At 33.6% G+C, this 17,197-nt stretch overlaps 1 protein-coding gene across 9 annotated transcripts in view; it reads left to right on the plus strand.

Moving 5' to 3' along the window:
* LOC148613191 (uncharacterized) overlaps positions 1-17,197 on the plus strand; it is a 164,652-nt gene that overhangs the window by 23,355 nt on the left and 124,100 nt on the right. For all 9 annotated transcript variants that reach the window (XM_088586413.1, XM_088586414.1, XM_088586420.1 and 6 more), the window contains 9 exons: positions 3,711-3,869; positions 5,784-5,952; positions 6,350-6,427; positions 8,114-8,170; positions 9,244-9,303; positions 11,886-11,944; positions 12,588-12,705; positions 14,883-15,035; positions 16,536-16,726. In XM_088586413.1, the coding sequence (XP_088442539.1) occupies positions 3,711-3,869; positions 5,784-5,952; positions 6,350-6,427; positions 8,114-8,170; positions 9,244-9,303; positions 11,886-11,944; positions 12,588-12,705; positions 14,883-15,035; positions 16,536-16,726 (1,044 nt within the window). The remainder of the gene's footprint in view (positions 1-3,710; positions 3,870-5,783; positions 5,953-6,349; positions 6,428-8,113; positions 8,171-9,243; positions 9,304-11,885; positions 11,945-12,587; positions 12,706-14,882; positions 15,036-16,535; positions 16,727-17,197) is intronic.

Genomic DNA, 17,197 nt, shown 5'->3' on the forward strand with positions numbered 1-17,197 from the left:
TATCATCTTGTAATTTCATATTTTCTGTTGGTTTTGTTTTTGTTTTTTGTTTTGGTCCTGTATATTTCCTTTAAATTTTGTCAATGTCTGTTTTTGTGTTAATAGCATCTTCATTGCTTTGGCATTAAATAATTATCATACATGAAATCAAGAAAACAGCTGTGTTCAATTCATTTTATTCAATGCTTGCCAAAAGGACGTACTACGATCTCCTTCATTCCCTTTCCCTAACACATGTTACAAATGGGCACCATTGTCTTATATTGCTGTTTTGAATCTGCTTTTGGGTCGACACCCTCTCCACCACAGAAAGCACAAATGTCCATCACCCCTAACTTGGCTCCATAATATGGAATCTCTATTAACATTTTTGATACCCTTTTTATACGTCCGTCCAAGACGGGACATATTATGGTATACCATTGTCTGTTTGTCTGTGGTCAACACTTTGGACAATAACTCAAAAACACTTTCAACAACTTTTATGAAACTTTGGTGTATTGTCCATATATATTGACGTAAGTACTCTTTTGATTTTTATAAATTTCAGATTTATCATTTCCGTGTTATGAATTTTTATACTTAAAAAAGGGGGATTTTCAAGTTTTCATACAATAACTCAAAAACGCTTTCATTAACTTTTATGAAACTTAGGTGAAATTATTCATATGTATTGAAGTAAGCCCCCTTCCAATTTGTATAAATGTCGAATTTTTACTTTTTTGTGTTGTGAAGTTTTACTCTTTAAATAAAGGCAGAAATGGCCAAGGAAATTTATTCGTTGAAAAAGCGTTGAAAACAGACCATTTGTTATGATGTGCCAAATTTTTGGTGCATTTTTAATTGACTTTTTTTTTTGTGACGAAGAGGGGGGTATTTGACACAGTTTTTTTAGTTGATCATTATAACTTCATTAAAAGCTTACGGACAACTTAAAAGGGCAATGGGTGTATCATGCGCTTAAAGCGCAGCTCTTTATTAGTTCATTCATTGACAAGCTAAAAAAACCTAGGTCTAAAAAAATTGCCATAGAAACACTGTGGAAAAGCAATCCATGAGATTTTTTTACTATTTTTTTTTCAAGACTCATTTTTCTTGGCCTAAGCATCAAAGTAACATGGATTGATTTCATTCTATTTCAAACGAAAGCTTGATAGGCTTTAGTGAAATTGAATATAATACAAGCATATCACTGATTTTAAGAGTTATGTCCCTTACCCTAGGTCTATCTCCTTAAATCAAAAAATAAGTGCTGTTAATATACTTGTTAAACAGAACTAAACAGATTGATTGATTGATTATGGCATTACATCCTGTGGCAGTCGTTCTGTTCTTACATACATGTACTGAGCCTGTACTTTAGTAGCAGTATTTAATGTGAGTTAGGCACAGCCTACAACCAAGCCCGGCACTTACACATGTATACATTTTTCTTACAATAATGAAGTTATTGAAAAATAGATGATAGCTGAAAGGAGTGCGAGAGGATAGGTAAAACAGTTCAGGTCGTTCATTAAGAGGTGTTACCAGGTACTTTTACCCTTCTAAACTGCTGAAAGGTACTTCAAGAATTTTAAAATTTCATACATTTTTATAAAGTAAAATGATGATATAAAGTAACTCCTACAAAACCAAAGGTATCTGCCAGGGATTGATAATTGTCACTTGCTAAATTTTCTAATATTAAGTAATATAAAACAATTTAAACAGCTAAAATACAATCAAAAGACAACAAATAACTATTGGTTTGGGCGATAAGGGACAGCATAATACAACAAACAACTATTGGTTTGGGCGACAAGGGACAGCATAATACAACAAACAACTATTGGTGAGGGCCATAAGGGACAGCATAATACAACAAACAACTATTGGTTTGGGCGACAAGGGACAGCATAATACAACAAACAACTATTGGTTTGGGCGACAAGGGACAGCATAATACAACAAACAACTATTGGTGAGGGCCATAAGGGACAGCATAATACAACAAACAACTATTGGTTTGGGCAACAAGGGACAGCATAATACAACAAACAACTATTGGTGAGGGCCATAAGGGACAGCATAATACAACAAACAACTATTGGTTAGGGCGACAAGGGACAGTATGATACAACAAACAACTATTGGTGAGGGCCGTAAGGGGCAGTACAATACAACAAACAACTATTGGTAAGGGCCATAAGGGACAGCATAATACAACAAACAACTATTGGTTAGGGCAATAAGGGACAGTATAATACAACAAACAACTATAAGTTAGGGCCATAATGGGCAGAAATTGGCCTCTTTGTTTTTTGTCCATTATACCATCAGCTGGTAACAAATGGTCTGGACTTGAAACTGTCCAGTGCCTTTCCACTCATGTCAATTCTCATTAAATGATTTGAAATTCCTTCCCCCATTTCATAACAGTCTTTAAAGAAGCAGTAACAGCTTGATTAATGACAATGTTGATGTTATTGTACGGGTGGCTTGTGGTGTCACTATCTGCATGATCTAAGCCTACTTCTGAGAGTTTCTGTTTGTTAGTTATTAAAAAAGCCTTTCAAGATTTAATTTTCATGTTTAAATCCCCTGGTCAGTAAAACGCTTTATGGCAGAAGAAATAACCCTCTTATCAAGTGTTATAATGATCCTGAAGCTCAAAGGTGAAACTTGGCAATTGTAAAAAAAAAAAAAAAAAACACTCGCTAAAATTTGCCGGCATGATGTAGCTTCAACTTGCTAAGTTGAAATTCCACTCACATTTAGCCAGTATTTCCAGTAAAATTCGATCCCTGCCTGATTGCAAAAAAAAATAATGAAACCCCTGACAGTTTTTCATTATCAAAATAATAATTAAGCGTACTGGATCAAGATGCTGTAAATATTTTAAAAAATTTTTTCTTTGTTTATTTAATGCATATTTTAAATTTATATCAGTTTAAATGCTACTTTCAATTTGAATTCCCTTCCCTGGCCCATTTCTTTTGGACTTAGGCCAAAAGAAAATATGTATGTTTATTGTCACATGCTGAAAAAAAAATAGGGTTGTTTCATTTATATATATTTTTTTTTGGGGGGGGGGGGAGTTCAATTGTAGTTTCTTGACTAGTAAGCTACATAGAGAAAAAACAGAAGGCGCTGTAATGGTGCACATTCTGGTGTATGAGCTAGTTTTCTTTTTAAATTATAATTTGTTTTCATTTTTAAATGGCTTTATATATGACAGTTTTACTGTTTTGGATACAACGGGCAATTACACAGAAGAACTGATGTATCCATGTATATGTCAATATGTCAGAACCAACATTAGCTGCCATTGAACATTCATATCATGATTATTTGCTAAATGAAGCTATGACATTTTTGTCTGCTTTTAAATGGGTATACTGTTTAAAAGTTAGCGACAAAATGCTGGTAGTACTGGCACTGGAGGCCGCCATTGTTTTTTAATACAATAAATACTGGTACCAGTAACAGAAAATGCAGGAATTTATGGAATTTCAGAAAATTGTTGATAAAAAAGTTAGGGTCACAGCAATAAAATGATGGTCTGTGGAGTTACCGTAAACACATTTTTTTTTTGCTTTATTTAATACCTATTCAGTTAGCTGGACGTATATCGTTAGCTTCGCAAGTGACGATTGGTATAAAATCAGCCAAGATTGATTCAAAAACCCACTGAAATTACTTTTATGACCAAATGCTTCCACCTTTTTCAGTGACCCAGTTGACCAACAGAATACTATAGCTGATCTACAGTACCAGAACAGAAAGCTGTCAGACGAGAACACAAAGCTGAGGCAACAGCTAGATGTACAGGAAGATATAGTCACTATTAATAATACAGAGATAGAAAAACTACAGAGGAAGATTAAAAAGTATGGGATACACTCAAAACACAGGGATTTATAATCCATTTAATTTGTAATGCTTTTTTTTTTTTTTTTTTTTAAATCAATGAATTATCTCCCTTTGAAACATTGTTCTCTAGTGATTTTTTGTAAATATTTATGAATTATCTCCCTTTTAAATATTGTTCTCTGGTGCTTTCTATGTAAATATTTATGGATTATCTCCCTTCGAAATATTGTTCTCTAGTGCTTAATGACTGTCTTACTACAGAAGATAACATTTGAACAAGATGACAGATTTTATTCAAACTTTGCACAAAGTTTATTACACTCCTTGAGACGTTCACGTTTCCCATTTTGCCCCATGCAGGTCCTGGTGTCAAAAGAATAGGTCTGCAGCAGCGCTAAGCTTGTCGTAAAAGGTGACTAAATAGTGCTCAGGAACCTAGCCGGGGGCTAAGCTCTCTGCCCACAGAGCAACTGGGATGTGTGCCCCAGGTGGTGGAATGGGGTACCCCTGGGGTGTTACATGCTGGGGTTGTCAGGCTATAATACGGAAAACCATAGTGGTGCACCGTGTTGGGAAAGATGTCACGTTCCTCGCACGTTAAAGAACCCTGCTATGGTATTTGATAGGAGTAGGAACCTTTGCGCTCTGCCACAAGAGGCTAAATTGCCCGACCTTGCCCATCCCCCCTTTTTCTAGTGGCAATCAAAGTTTGTCGATCCTGTTGTCCTTGTGTCCCATCCTTCATTTCATTTCACGTTCATTGTCTGAATATAGCTGAAATATTGCTACTCGGACATTAAACCCCAATAAACAAACAAACAAAACAAACGTTTCCCATTTTAGTGTGCGTGCATCGTTTATCGTGTGTTTACACATCATTTTGGGTCCATTTAAACGCACAATAGAAGCGTTTGTTTAAATGCATGTTTGGAGTGTTCGTTTAAACACACAATAGAAGCATTCATTATTTTTGTACTTGATTATTTCTTCAATATAACTGTTATTTTTATATTTTTTGCTATTATTAATTTATATAATTTCATTAATTTTATTTTCTATTTTTTGTTCTGTCTTCATTATGTATCAATATTATTATTTTTCGTCGTTCTTCTATTGTGCTTTTAAACGCACTCTAGGAGCGTTCGTTAATCGTGCGTTTAAACGCACGATAGAAGCGTTCATTTGTCGTGCGTTTGGTAAGCGTTTAGCGTGCATTTGGGTATTGTGCATGCAGGAAACCTAAACGTCTCAAGGAGTGTAAGTACAAATTATGTTGGATTTTCTGACTATTGCCATAAGGCCATAATAAAAAAAAATCCTAGATTCTCATCCTGAATTGCCCCTGTATTTTTAATTTTCGAAAATGTGTAATGAACAATATTTCTTGACTCAGATTTCTGAAAATATCCATGTGTTATCATTATCATAATTTTTAGCTGCTTGGGTCCAATTTGATGAAACCTGGTATAGGTTGTTGCAGTAGAAAAGATATACTTGAATAGAGCTGTTTCAATACCTTTGTACTGGTAATGTCGTTCACCAAACACACATAGGTGGTCATCACAACAACGCTAGTTTTTCAGCACGACTGACAAGTTACTGAAGAAAAAATAAAAAATAAACTTCGCTTTAAACCCAAATTTTTCAGAAAAGTTGGATGAGAATATAGAATTTTTTTTTTATTATGTCACCTGGGGCAAGTGCAATTTTGATGTCGGGAAGTAATTTATTATGCCCCACTCTCCCTTGGGCAAGTTGAAAACTCAATTTTTAAAATGAAATGATTTGTTAAGTTTGGAAAGCAATGCAAGTGTGGGAAACTTAATCTTCAATTTTCTGTGTATTTGTTAACATAAATTTTTTATAAAAACCTAGAACACTGTACCTGGCATCACAATGCATGCAACTTCATATTTCTTTTATAATTTTAGTTTACAGCAAGTTGTTGACTCGAGACATGACATTATAGAAGAAAATGAAGAATTGAAAGTAACAGTGACAAAACTACAAGAAAGAAAAACTGAGCTGTCTGTGAAAGTTACATATCTAGAGAAAGAAAGAAACAACTTGGAAAATGAATGTTGTGACGTAAAAACAAAGGTCTTTAATCAAAGAGTTTTATGTCCATACCATACTGTTTTTGTCTCATTAATTTTCTGTCCACTGCAGAAGGTGTCACACGTGAAAATCATATTGTATGAAAGATATATGAAAAGAGTATATACTTTAGTTCACATATGATAATCACATGTTTTTCACAAGCATATTATTATCATATGTTTCCATGCTGAACTTAACATATTATTTAGTGCTTATTTTGATATACTTCAAGTTCAATGCTATGAAGAAAAAAAACAACACAAAAATGATAATTTGAGTTTTAATATATTAATATGTCTGATTTATAATGCAAAATTTATACTTTATTGGGACTTAGAATGAATGGTGTATCCCATCCTTCTAAAAATAACAGGACTGTTTTCTTTTTTGATTGCAGTTGAATGAAATAGCCTCACAGTTGGAATCTGTAACATCTTTGAAAGCCACACTGAACAAAGAATTGGCAGAGTGCAGGGTAATTTATATATCTGTGTTTTAATAATAATATGGTGTAATTCCTTATAAATTAACAGTACAAGATTTTGTTCTCTGGTATTGATTTTTGAGATTTTTTTTAACAGTACATACTCCTGTTAACAGAATTTTATAGATATTTTGCAATATTCTATTAATATATATTTATATGGTTTATGTTTGAGCATATTGTGCCAACAATGCTGTCAAATGTGTTCGAGATGTTAATAAAGGTATATTTTGTGCTGCTGGAAAAAAATAATTTGCTTTCAACATGACCTAAAATTAGAAAGTACTGTAATACTTCTTGATTCAATGATCAAAGTTGGACAATTTAACACATTTCACACTCTGCTCAACAAATCTGAATTCATTAAGCTAAAAGTTCATTAATGGCACTGTTTTCATATTTATATGTTCATGGAAAAATTATCATTTTGTATTGAATTACATGAATAGATTGGTATATCTGTTTTGCTCATTTTCTTGTCCAATTTTCAAGTGTTGGTGAAAATCAGGCAAAATGGGAAAAATCAGCAATATGCATGCCAAAATCCCACTGATCTGACAATAAAATAACAATCAAGGATGCTTTCTCTATTTAAAAAAATCATTATTTGATCTCGGTATCATTGGATTTGCTCAGAAATTTTTTGATAGAATGTTAGAAAAATGAGGCTTTTGGCAGCGTTTCCTGACCTTGGTGGGTTTTTCGTACTATGTTTCACCTACTGCCTGATTCTTACAGGACTGACACTTAAATTCCTGACTGCTGTAAATTACAGTCGAACTTCACTCGCTCGAACTCGGATGGCTCAAACACCCAGGATTTCTCGAACACAATTCGAAGTACCAAAATTTTCTCCGATATAATCCATATAAATAACCATGGATTTCTCAAACTTCGATTTCTCGAATACTCGAACTGACCAGTCGGTCCGTTCGGTAGTAAATTTTAGAGAAAAACCATCACTAGCTCAAACTCGTCAGCCGTTTTGTCAGCTTGGATAAGAAAAGGTGTGAAAAACTGAAACCCTGTCATTAGTCAGTGTCATTTTAGTTAATTACAGGTAATACTTAAGTCATCACTAATTAGGTAGTTTTGATCTTAACATAGTACTGATTAATTTTCGAGAATGTTCCGAAGTCAGTATGATGAAAGGAAATCGGATAAAAACAAATTATTGACCAAGGAACTCAAACTCTGAACGTTTTTTTTAAGCGAATACAGCATTTTTAATGTCCACAAATCAACATAATCTTCCGAAAGTGAATGAAAAGGATCCATGAACTAACACAACTTTGTAAGAAGTAAGCAATTTCTAACGATAAAGTCGAACTCGGACCGGCAATGAAAAAAATCCGGAAATATTCGAACTTCAATTTCTTGGACTCCCCATAACTCGAACACATTTCAATGGTCCCATGGAGTTTGAGCTACCGAGGGTTGACTGTAGCAATTGTTATAATATTGTTATTATTGAAAAATATGCAACAGAGCAAAATTTACGATAATAAAGTCTATCATTATCCAGTTTTAACATTAATATGTGGAATTTTCCATAAAACAGTGAAAATAATTTCAGAGCTTTGGCAAAAATTACAAAACTACAATGATTTATGCATTCAGGAATTATTAATTAAATGTGTAATAATTCAAATTAAAATAGAAATTATATTCTTGCAGCATGAGCTGGCTCATGCCAGAGAGTTGAAAGGAATTCAAGAAGTTCATTTAAATGAGGTAATTTTAACTTGAAGGCTAAAAACCACTAGTTCCACTTTCCATAGGCTTCTATGCTAATTTCACAATATTCAATGGCTTCTCTGGACTTTACCTTAACTTTAACCTGCAGAGGACTATATATCAGCATGATTCTACATATGTCAGCTCACAATCCTCAGAATGGCATGTGGGGTTAGCAGACTTGCAGTGCAGTACTGGTCACCGGAAGTGAAGGGTCTATAAATAGCATGGGAAATCCCAGTGTTTTCACAAGATAGGGGTATATTTAAAAATCATTATGGAGATTAGGCTTCACATCACAAGAAGCAAAATGCATCTATAAAATGTACAGAAATGTTTTTCCTTTCAGAAACTGTTTAAATTTTTTTAAGTAAGATGAGAACTTTTTTCACAGCACTATGAGGAACAGGGGTAATTTCTGCGTAGGACTATTTTTGCGTACGTTCCAAATGCTCATTGGTTGAATTGGTGGTCTGTAACCTAAAACATGCTTAATTATTGAATGACCTTAACATTTGCATGGCTAGATATTTGTTTTTGTATTCCACAACAAGGTATTATGTGATTTTCTTATTTGTGATGTTAGATAAACACACTTTAGAATTTGGATTTAAAAGGCATAAGCCGCTGAACTTGATTTTTTCTAGATTTTATATAGGTTTGATGGGGATTTTCATCCTTTAAATTAAAATACTACAGAATGCACTATGAATTGTTACAAAGAATACTTATCCCTCATTAGGCCATATTATATAAGGTCAAAATTTCTCTGAAGGGGGTGGAACACCACAATTCAGAAGAGGTACCACCTAGAGAATTAGTTTTATGTCAAAAAATCTTTTAAAACATCTTAGAGACTTATTTTTGTTTTGATGAACACTATTCACTTTACTGAAATATATATTTTGTATGAATTTTCAAGATGATCAAAAAAATCATCCATTCCATATGCATGATCTACCTTAATATATTATATTGACATAGTAATGTGACAATTCTTAGATGTAAAATTATATGAAATACATTTATAAAAAAAGAATACACAGATAAATTTGTTTTCTCTATCACAGAGATATTTGGAAGTATCATCTATGAAGAAGCAGTTACAGGATATTGGCACTGAATTAAAGGTATTGAAACCATCGTTACTTTAAAAGAGACTGTAAGGTGCTTAGTGTTCTTGGATTTTTTTCCTTAAAATGAGGTATTCCACAGGAAAACATCAAATAAAGATTAACTTTCCCTGTGTTCCAAACTTAACATATTCTTTCAGAAATTTGAGTTTTCTACTTGTTGAAGGAAAAGCGGAATATGATTAAAAAAAATTTCACGCCAAAATTGCACTTGCCTTGACTGAATTTCACATAATAAAACCTGGAAATAGTGTGGTGAATGTTGTATGTGCAGGAAACATATTTGTTGGCAACTACTAATCACTGACTCTTGAAATTTGTTATCCAACATCAGATATGGGTCTCATGTCATGGGATTCGATTTCAGGCCTATTAGACATCTGCTTCCTATTTAAAGAAATTTGGCGATTTATGTCTTTGACCCATTTTTAGAGACCCATTTGTTAATGACCTGTTATAATTTTCCATAATATCTCAACAAATTTACCCCTCCCCCTCATAATTAAAAAAAAATAGTGAAAATGTTCATATTTACAGTTATTGGAAGTTTTTGAATGTTTTCTATGTAATATATTTGGGTGAATTAAATTCAAAATAAATTCTCCCAATTTATTTCTCTGACTTTCTCCTATCAAAATATCACAACACAAATATCAATCCACCCATCGCAGATTTAAAAGTTATCATCATAAATAGTAGAAAATTATTGAGAAAATCTATATAACAAATAGGATTATTAATTTGTTACCACGAGTAATAAAAATAGGACTACTCGTACCAAGAATGCTTGAAGATATGTTTAACTTGTGCAGGGCTCAAGCTACTTGAGAAAAACAGGGAGATGTGACTTCTCTTTCAGAAACACACTAGGGGGAATTGGGGAAGGACACGGAAAAGTGAATGCGAATGTGTATGCTTTTTTAAATTATCTGTTATATGTTACTTACACACAATGTAAGCAAGCATTTTCTTATATTCATTTTACTTTATCGAGATAAATGTTACTTTTTCTGTAAGCTACATGTACATATGTAAGTAACTAAATATTTTGGACAAAATGTAATCAGCCTGCTGACTGAATGATGGACTGTATCATACATTGATGAAATTGAATTTCTAATCTATACCTTTACCCATTACCAAATTTATTACAGTAAAATAAATATATGATTGAGCAAAGCAAAGCTTTTTGCATTGTATTGCCCTACTGATTTAGCACTGGAATAGAAAATTTCAGGCAATGACATTCTGTTGGAATTTTCAATTTGTTTTGTTTTTTTCCTGATCTCACTTAATCCATAATGATTTCTTGTTCAAAATATCCAGTCTCTTGATTTATGTTGATCAATAATCATGTATAAAAATTATTACTAACAAATCAAGACTGAAACTTTATTGGCACATATTGTAGTGACCCCGTGCAAGTCCGGATGTCAAAAGAATAGACCTGCAGCAGCGCTAAGCTTGTCGTAAAAGACGACTAAAAAGTGCTCAGAACCTTAGCCGGGGGCTAGGGCGTTCTGCCCACAGAGCAACTTGGTTGTGTGCCCCAGGTGGTGGAATGGGGTACCCCTGGTGTGTTACATGCTGGGTTTGTCAGGCTATAATACGGAAAACCTGACCACAAACCATAGTGGTGCACCGTGTTGGGAAAGTGCCACATTCCTCACACGTTAAAAAACCCTACTGTGGTATAATTCTGGAGTAGGAACCACAGGGCTCTGCCACAGGAGGCTAAATTGCTGACCCTACCCATCTCTCCCTATTTTCAGTGGCAATCCAAAATTTGTTGACCCCATTATCCTTGTGTCCCATCCCATTTTTTATTTCATCATCATTTCATGTTCATTTTATCATCAATTTCATGTACATCGCCTGAATATAGCTGAAATATTGTTGCTCGGACGTTAAACCCCAACAAACAAATAAACATATTGTAATGGTTGGTACGAACTTGTCTCAAGCTAAAGAAATGTTCTGTCGAAATGGAGAATTAACTGTTCTGTAATGAAACATGAAGATCAAAAGTAACACTTTGGGTTTCTACCAAATTATCAATTTAGATATATTTAACTTAAGTCCAAAGAACCTGCACAACAAATTTGCAAGTTTCGTAATGAAAAGTAAATGGTAAAACATGAAGCTGAAGTGAAGAATGTTCATTCCATATCCTGTGTTAAACGTTTGAAACAAAAAAAGCTGATTAAAATACTTGATTGTAACAAATAATTTGATAAATTTCGAAAATTTTTATAATTTATTTTCTTGAATGGGAGCCATTTTTTTTTTTAACTGTTAACTCTGGTCAAAATACCGCTAAAAGATGGAGTATGGTCAGAATCATAGGCAATGTCTGAAAATGAAAGGGGGACTTCATTCACTTTTGGTGTCGTCTGAGGGCAAGGTGAGCAACTCAAGGGTGACTATTTCGCCAAAATCGCTAAGTAGCATGAGCCCTGCTTGTGGAGGGAATAATTTCCATACACTCATTATATCTTTAGCGCTTGTAATTATATTTTGGTTTTTAACTTTATCCACTCTTTTGTCATATTATTACCCTTTCCAGTGTATATTTACAGGAATGTATGAAAGAGAAAGATGAGATGAAGGTAGAGTTGTTAAATCATCACGTTTCTAGGTTGGTATTTCTTACACTGAAAGAAGAAGAACTGTAGAGTTATATGGAGTACAGCATCCCTTACATGATTGAAAGTAAATTTTGAGTTAGTGAAAAAAATATCACTTGTTCAGGTTTTGGATGTCCCTTGGAACTCTTAACTGTCCTACACAAGTGAAAATAAATATCCTGTCTGTAAGTCAATGAATATACATTTGTTGAATGGTCATAAGGGGAACTGAATTTAAAAGGTTCGTACTTTTACCTGAGGCAGTGCCAGAGGTAATACGTGGTATCGAGGGGTAATAATTTTACTGTTCCCCGAATGAATTGTCGACAAATGTTTTTTTTTTCATACTGAACTATAACATTGCCTTCATAATCAAGAAATAACACGACTATGAGCCTTGATTGTCATCTGATCACTCAATATCTGGTTTTGAACCCCTGATAACATCTTAACTTGATAAGCAAATGAGAACTGGAGGGAAAAAAGCCCTCAATATTTTTATTACTGCACTTTTGCCCTGGTCGTTAGTAAAAACTTTTGTCTGAGTAAACATAACAATCAAGGCCATTTGTAGTTACTAGTAAAATTGTTCCACTTGATTTATTATAGAAAGTATATGCTAAAGTTTGATTGATTTATAAAATTTTGTTCCAGGCATGTTCCGTCAGAAGCAGGTGCTGCTGAGGATATTATACTTACCAATGCTGGCAGCTTTGTTTGTAGTACTCCAATGAGACCTGATAAGTCATTATGTATGGAACTTAAAGGCCTGGTAGGTGTACAGTTATAAATGTATGGAACTTAAAGGCCTGGTAGGTGTACAGTTATAAATGTAGGGAACTTAAAGGCCTGGTAGGTGTACAGTTATAAATGTAGGGATCTTAAAGGCCTGGTAGGTGTACAGTTATAAATGTAGGGAACTTAAAGGCCTGGTAGGTGTACAGTTATAAATGTATGGAACTTGAAGGCCAGGTGCATGTACAGTTATAAATTTTGATCCACCTGATGTTCTGCTGCTTTAAAAAGAATTTTGACTTCAGTGTTGGTATTTTTTGTTACATTGGAGGTATGTTGGACCCAACTTTTATGTAGAAGGGGCCACAGCTGAAAGTTTGATATTCTTGTAAAATGGGTACACCAATTCATCCATTTAATTATAAAAGAAGACTCTTTAGTATAGTGATGGCAGTCAGTCGGATTGTAAATGTGTAATGAGGAGGTTATATAAAATTGCTGAACTATGATCATGAAATGTAGATTCTTTTTAGTGTAAAAATGCAAAGTGTATGTCATCCACACTTTGGAATCATACACCTATCCAGTTTTAAACTTGTGGGAGACAGAATTTGAACTTGACAACATGAATGGGTCAATTGTAGTTTTTTATGCTGTAGTTTAACTTGTCAATGACTGTGATTTCCTCCATTCGATCATGGAAATATTAACATATTTAAACTAGTAGGAAATCACTTTTCAGAAAGTTATCACCATGTAAATGAACATTTTAAGAGCAGACAACTCTATTGAAATCATAACTTTTTTGCTTACCTGTCCAATGGCCAAGTGAGCTTATGCCATCACTTGGCATCCGTCGTCGTTGTGGACAAATTTTTAAAAAAACTTGGCATGATTGTTCCCAAGGGTGTTTGGCACAAAATGACGGTTGTGATTTTTGATCCATGTTAAAGCATGGCTGATGTTACTAAAAATAGAACATAGGGGTCAGATTGCAGTTTTTTGCAAGTAACTCAAAAACCGTTGCCTTTAGCAAATTTCTGTCTGGGTAATATTGTTTAGCATCATGAGATGGACCTATGCCAAAATTTTCAAAACAATTGGTCAACTGATGTAGGAGTTACAGCTCCTGCAACAGTTTTTTTTTTTGGTATTTTTGGATGTGCAACTTTGAAAATCTTCTCAAAATCCATGGCACAGAACTCAATGAAAGTTGGCATATATGTTCCTTAGGGTATCCCACACAAATTGATCGTTGGGATTATTGATTCATGAAAAACATGGCCACCATTACTAAAAATAGAACATAGGGGTCAGATGGCAGTTTTTTGCAAATAACTCAAAAACCATTGCCTTTACCAAATTTGTGGCATGGGATAAAATTGTTAAGCATCATGAGAAGAACCTATGCTGAAATTTTCAAAACCATTCATTGACTAATGCAGGAGTTACGACCCCTGAAACAGTTTTTTTTTTTTTTTTTTTTTTTTTCACATGTACAACTTTGAAAATCTTTTTCTTTTAAACCATTTAAGATCATTGAATGAAAATAAGCATAATAGTTCATTAGTGTATTGTGTTCAAAATGACTGTTGTAATTTTTAATTCGTAAATAGATATGGCTGCCTAGACAAAAATGGAACTTAGGGGTCATTAGACAGGTTTTTGAAAAAAATTAAAAAATTATTGCCTTTAGCAAAATTTTGGTACAGGTCATGAAAATGCTATGAAAAGCATTTCTTGCATTTGACAATTTAGTTGATTTTAACTTAGCTTGTCTTATTCAAGTTTTTTCAAATAAGCAAATGGTTAACCAGGTGAGCGATTCAGGCTCTCTTGAGCCTCTAGTCCAATATCTATTGAAAAAATTCTGAGTACCGTCAGTGATGCAGCGATCAAATAATGGTCTTTTCAAATAGAGGAAGTATCTTTGAGTGATATTACATTGTCAGGTCAGTGGGGTTTTGACAAGTATGTTTCTAATTTTTTCCATTTGGCCTGATTCTTACAAATACTTGAATTAATTTTGGTCCTGGATAAACTGAACACTAGTCCAAACCAAACAAATTCTCTCGTCCAGTTAAAACAGGTTTCTATGTATATAAGAGACTTGCTTTTACTTAGGACTAAACTTAATACTTTTATTTTCATGTATTAACTAAACAAAATAGTTTGAAACAGAAATGTGTTATGATAATTTATTGCCTATTTTAGATTGGCCATGACAAGTGTATGCCGTCTCCTCTCTGTCCTAAAGAGTACCACAAAGAATACAAAATAGACCTACTCCCTGTTTTTACTGAGGAGGAAGAAGATGAAAATGAAGATGTTTGCAACAATCAACTGACTCAGGACCTATCACGATTTGTAGGTAGACAGACTGTTAACATGGTACACTTTTGAATGTAGTAGGGCCAATCTAGGCCTGTAAATTTGTTATACCTCCATTTCAAAGGATAGGAGGGTATACTTTTTTCCCCTTGTCCTTGTTTCTGTGTGTCCATAACACATTTTTCTAAGCCACTATTCACCCCGAGGGCTTGAATTTTAAGATGTTCTTCCTGCAAGTTCCAAGGACTTTGTTTCTGTTCCTGATAAAGTGATTGAGAGCAGGGTTATCACCATTGAGCCAATGCCCACAAATTTCTTGTTATTTTTCTTTTACAATGAAAGACTTATACCCCCATCCAAACAAAGTTTATAGTAAACACCTCTTGTCTATCTGTCTTTCCACTTTTCTTGTAAGTGCAATTCCTCCAAAACTGCTCAAGGGATTTTGAATGAAATTTGATAGGACACTGGAGTTTTATATGTAGATGTACATGAAGAAATACAATATCTTCCAGAGGATTTCAGATGGAGGTAATTAATCTGACATATTTTACATTTTATATTTAACTCTAAAGGAGAGAGGCGTCATTCTCTCTGTGAGCTTTTTACAGTTTTCTTTAATGTCAAGAGTAATCCAGTTATCCCAATTTTTGCTTTATATGGAAATGAAAAAAAAATTGATCAGAGTATGTATTGACACAAATTTTGACCCTTCATGAATAAAAATAAACAAAAAAAAAGGAGATATTTTGTCAGTCTCATTAATGAAGAGTTATTAAATAAATGAATTGATTGGTCTAGGCAAATTTTAATTAAACTATTAATTTTACAAAAATGTTTGTAAGATATAAACAATGATTTCTTGCAATAACAGTGTATGTTAATTAGGAATAACTAAATTAACAAATTAAATGACTGGACAGGGCTTTCATTATCTTTCCAGTGAAAAGGCTTATTAGAGAAAATAGACTGTCTACATGTTCAAAATGTATCAAAGGGGGAAAGGGCCCATTGTGATTTTGAACCGTTCATTTCCACTATGAACTATCTACATTTTGACAGTAGTCACTTCTTAATGAAACCTCTGAGTAGATATATTTCATCATTTGTGACTAAAATTATTTTTGGCTTTGTGTTTGAGTGATGGAGCTAAATGTACTCAAGTGAATGACATTGCTGATGATGCAATGCTATGCATGTTATGATGGGTGACTTCCAAAAAAAAAAACTTGCTTTACACCTGTGTGAAAAATTCGAAAATTCACATTCCAATTATGTACATCATTTCTGACAGAATTATTTTGAGTTTTAGAACTTTTTCATATAAAGGATGTTGCTGATTCTCCATCCATATTTTTACATGAGTTTTCCAACGTACAAATTATATTTTCTTGAAACTGATGCTAGCTTTATCACTAAGTTTAAATGCTTAGACAATATGGAACTAAACTATATCTTCATTAAAAGTGCAAGCATATGAAGTTATTTGATTTTTTTTTAATATTAAATCATTTTTTTTACACTTTGTAAATGTAGACTGAGAAGTTTCGTCACAAACAGTCAGCACTTCTTGCAGAAATTGACAGCTATTTTCGCCAAGAAGAATGTGGAGAGAAATCTCAATCCAGTCTACAGGAGAAGTTACATTCCAGTTTATCTCGAGAGTTAGCAGAAATGACTGAACAAATGGCATCTTTGGCTATTGCTAAGGATAATGCAGATAAAAGGTAATGACGTGCTTTATCATCTTAAGGGGATAGACCTTGGTAAGGGACATAACTCTAGAAATCAGTGATATGCTAATATCATATTTAATTTCACCAAAGCCTTTCAAGCTTTCCTTTGAATCAAAATGAAATCAGCTGAAGTTACTTTGATGCTTACATGAGATTGATGTAAAATGGTGAATACAAACATTCCAATCATTTGTAAGAGTTGTATCCCTTACCCTAGGTCTACCTCCTTATTATTAGTCAGTACATTTTCCTGCAAAGCTTGTTCCTGTTCATTACAGAAAGTGTTGACTCTCAGATTTTGCCAGTTCACATATTAAATATTAGGTTAGTGTGCTTTGTATGGGAATATCAAATTAGCTTCAAGGCCAGACTATGGGTTCATGCTGGTAAATCATTCTTGTTGAAATATCTGCCATAGGACATTAAACCATTATCAGTCAATCAGTAGTTTGATTCTGAGGT

This window comes from Perna viridis, chromosome 6, assembly GCF_037379345.1.
Source record: "Perna viridis isolate PV_CMFRI_1.1 ecotype Kerala chromosome 6, ASM3737934v1, whole genome shotgun sequence".
Lineage (NCBI taxonomy): Eukaryota > Metazoa > Mollusca > Bivalvia > Mytilida > Mytilidae > Perna > Perna viridis.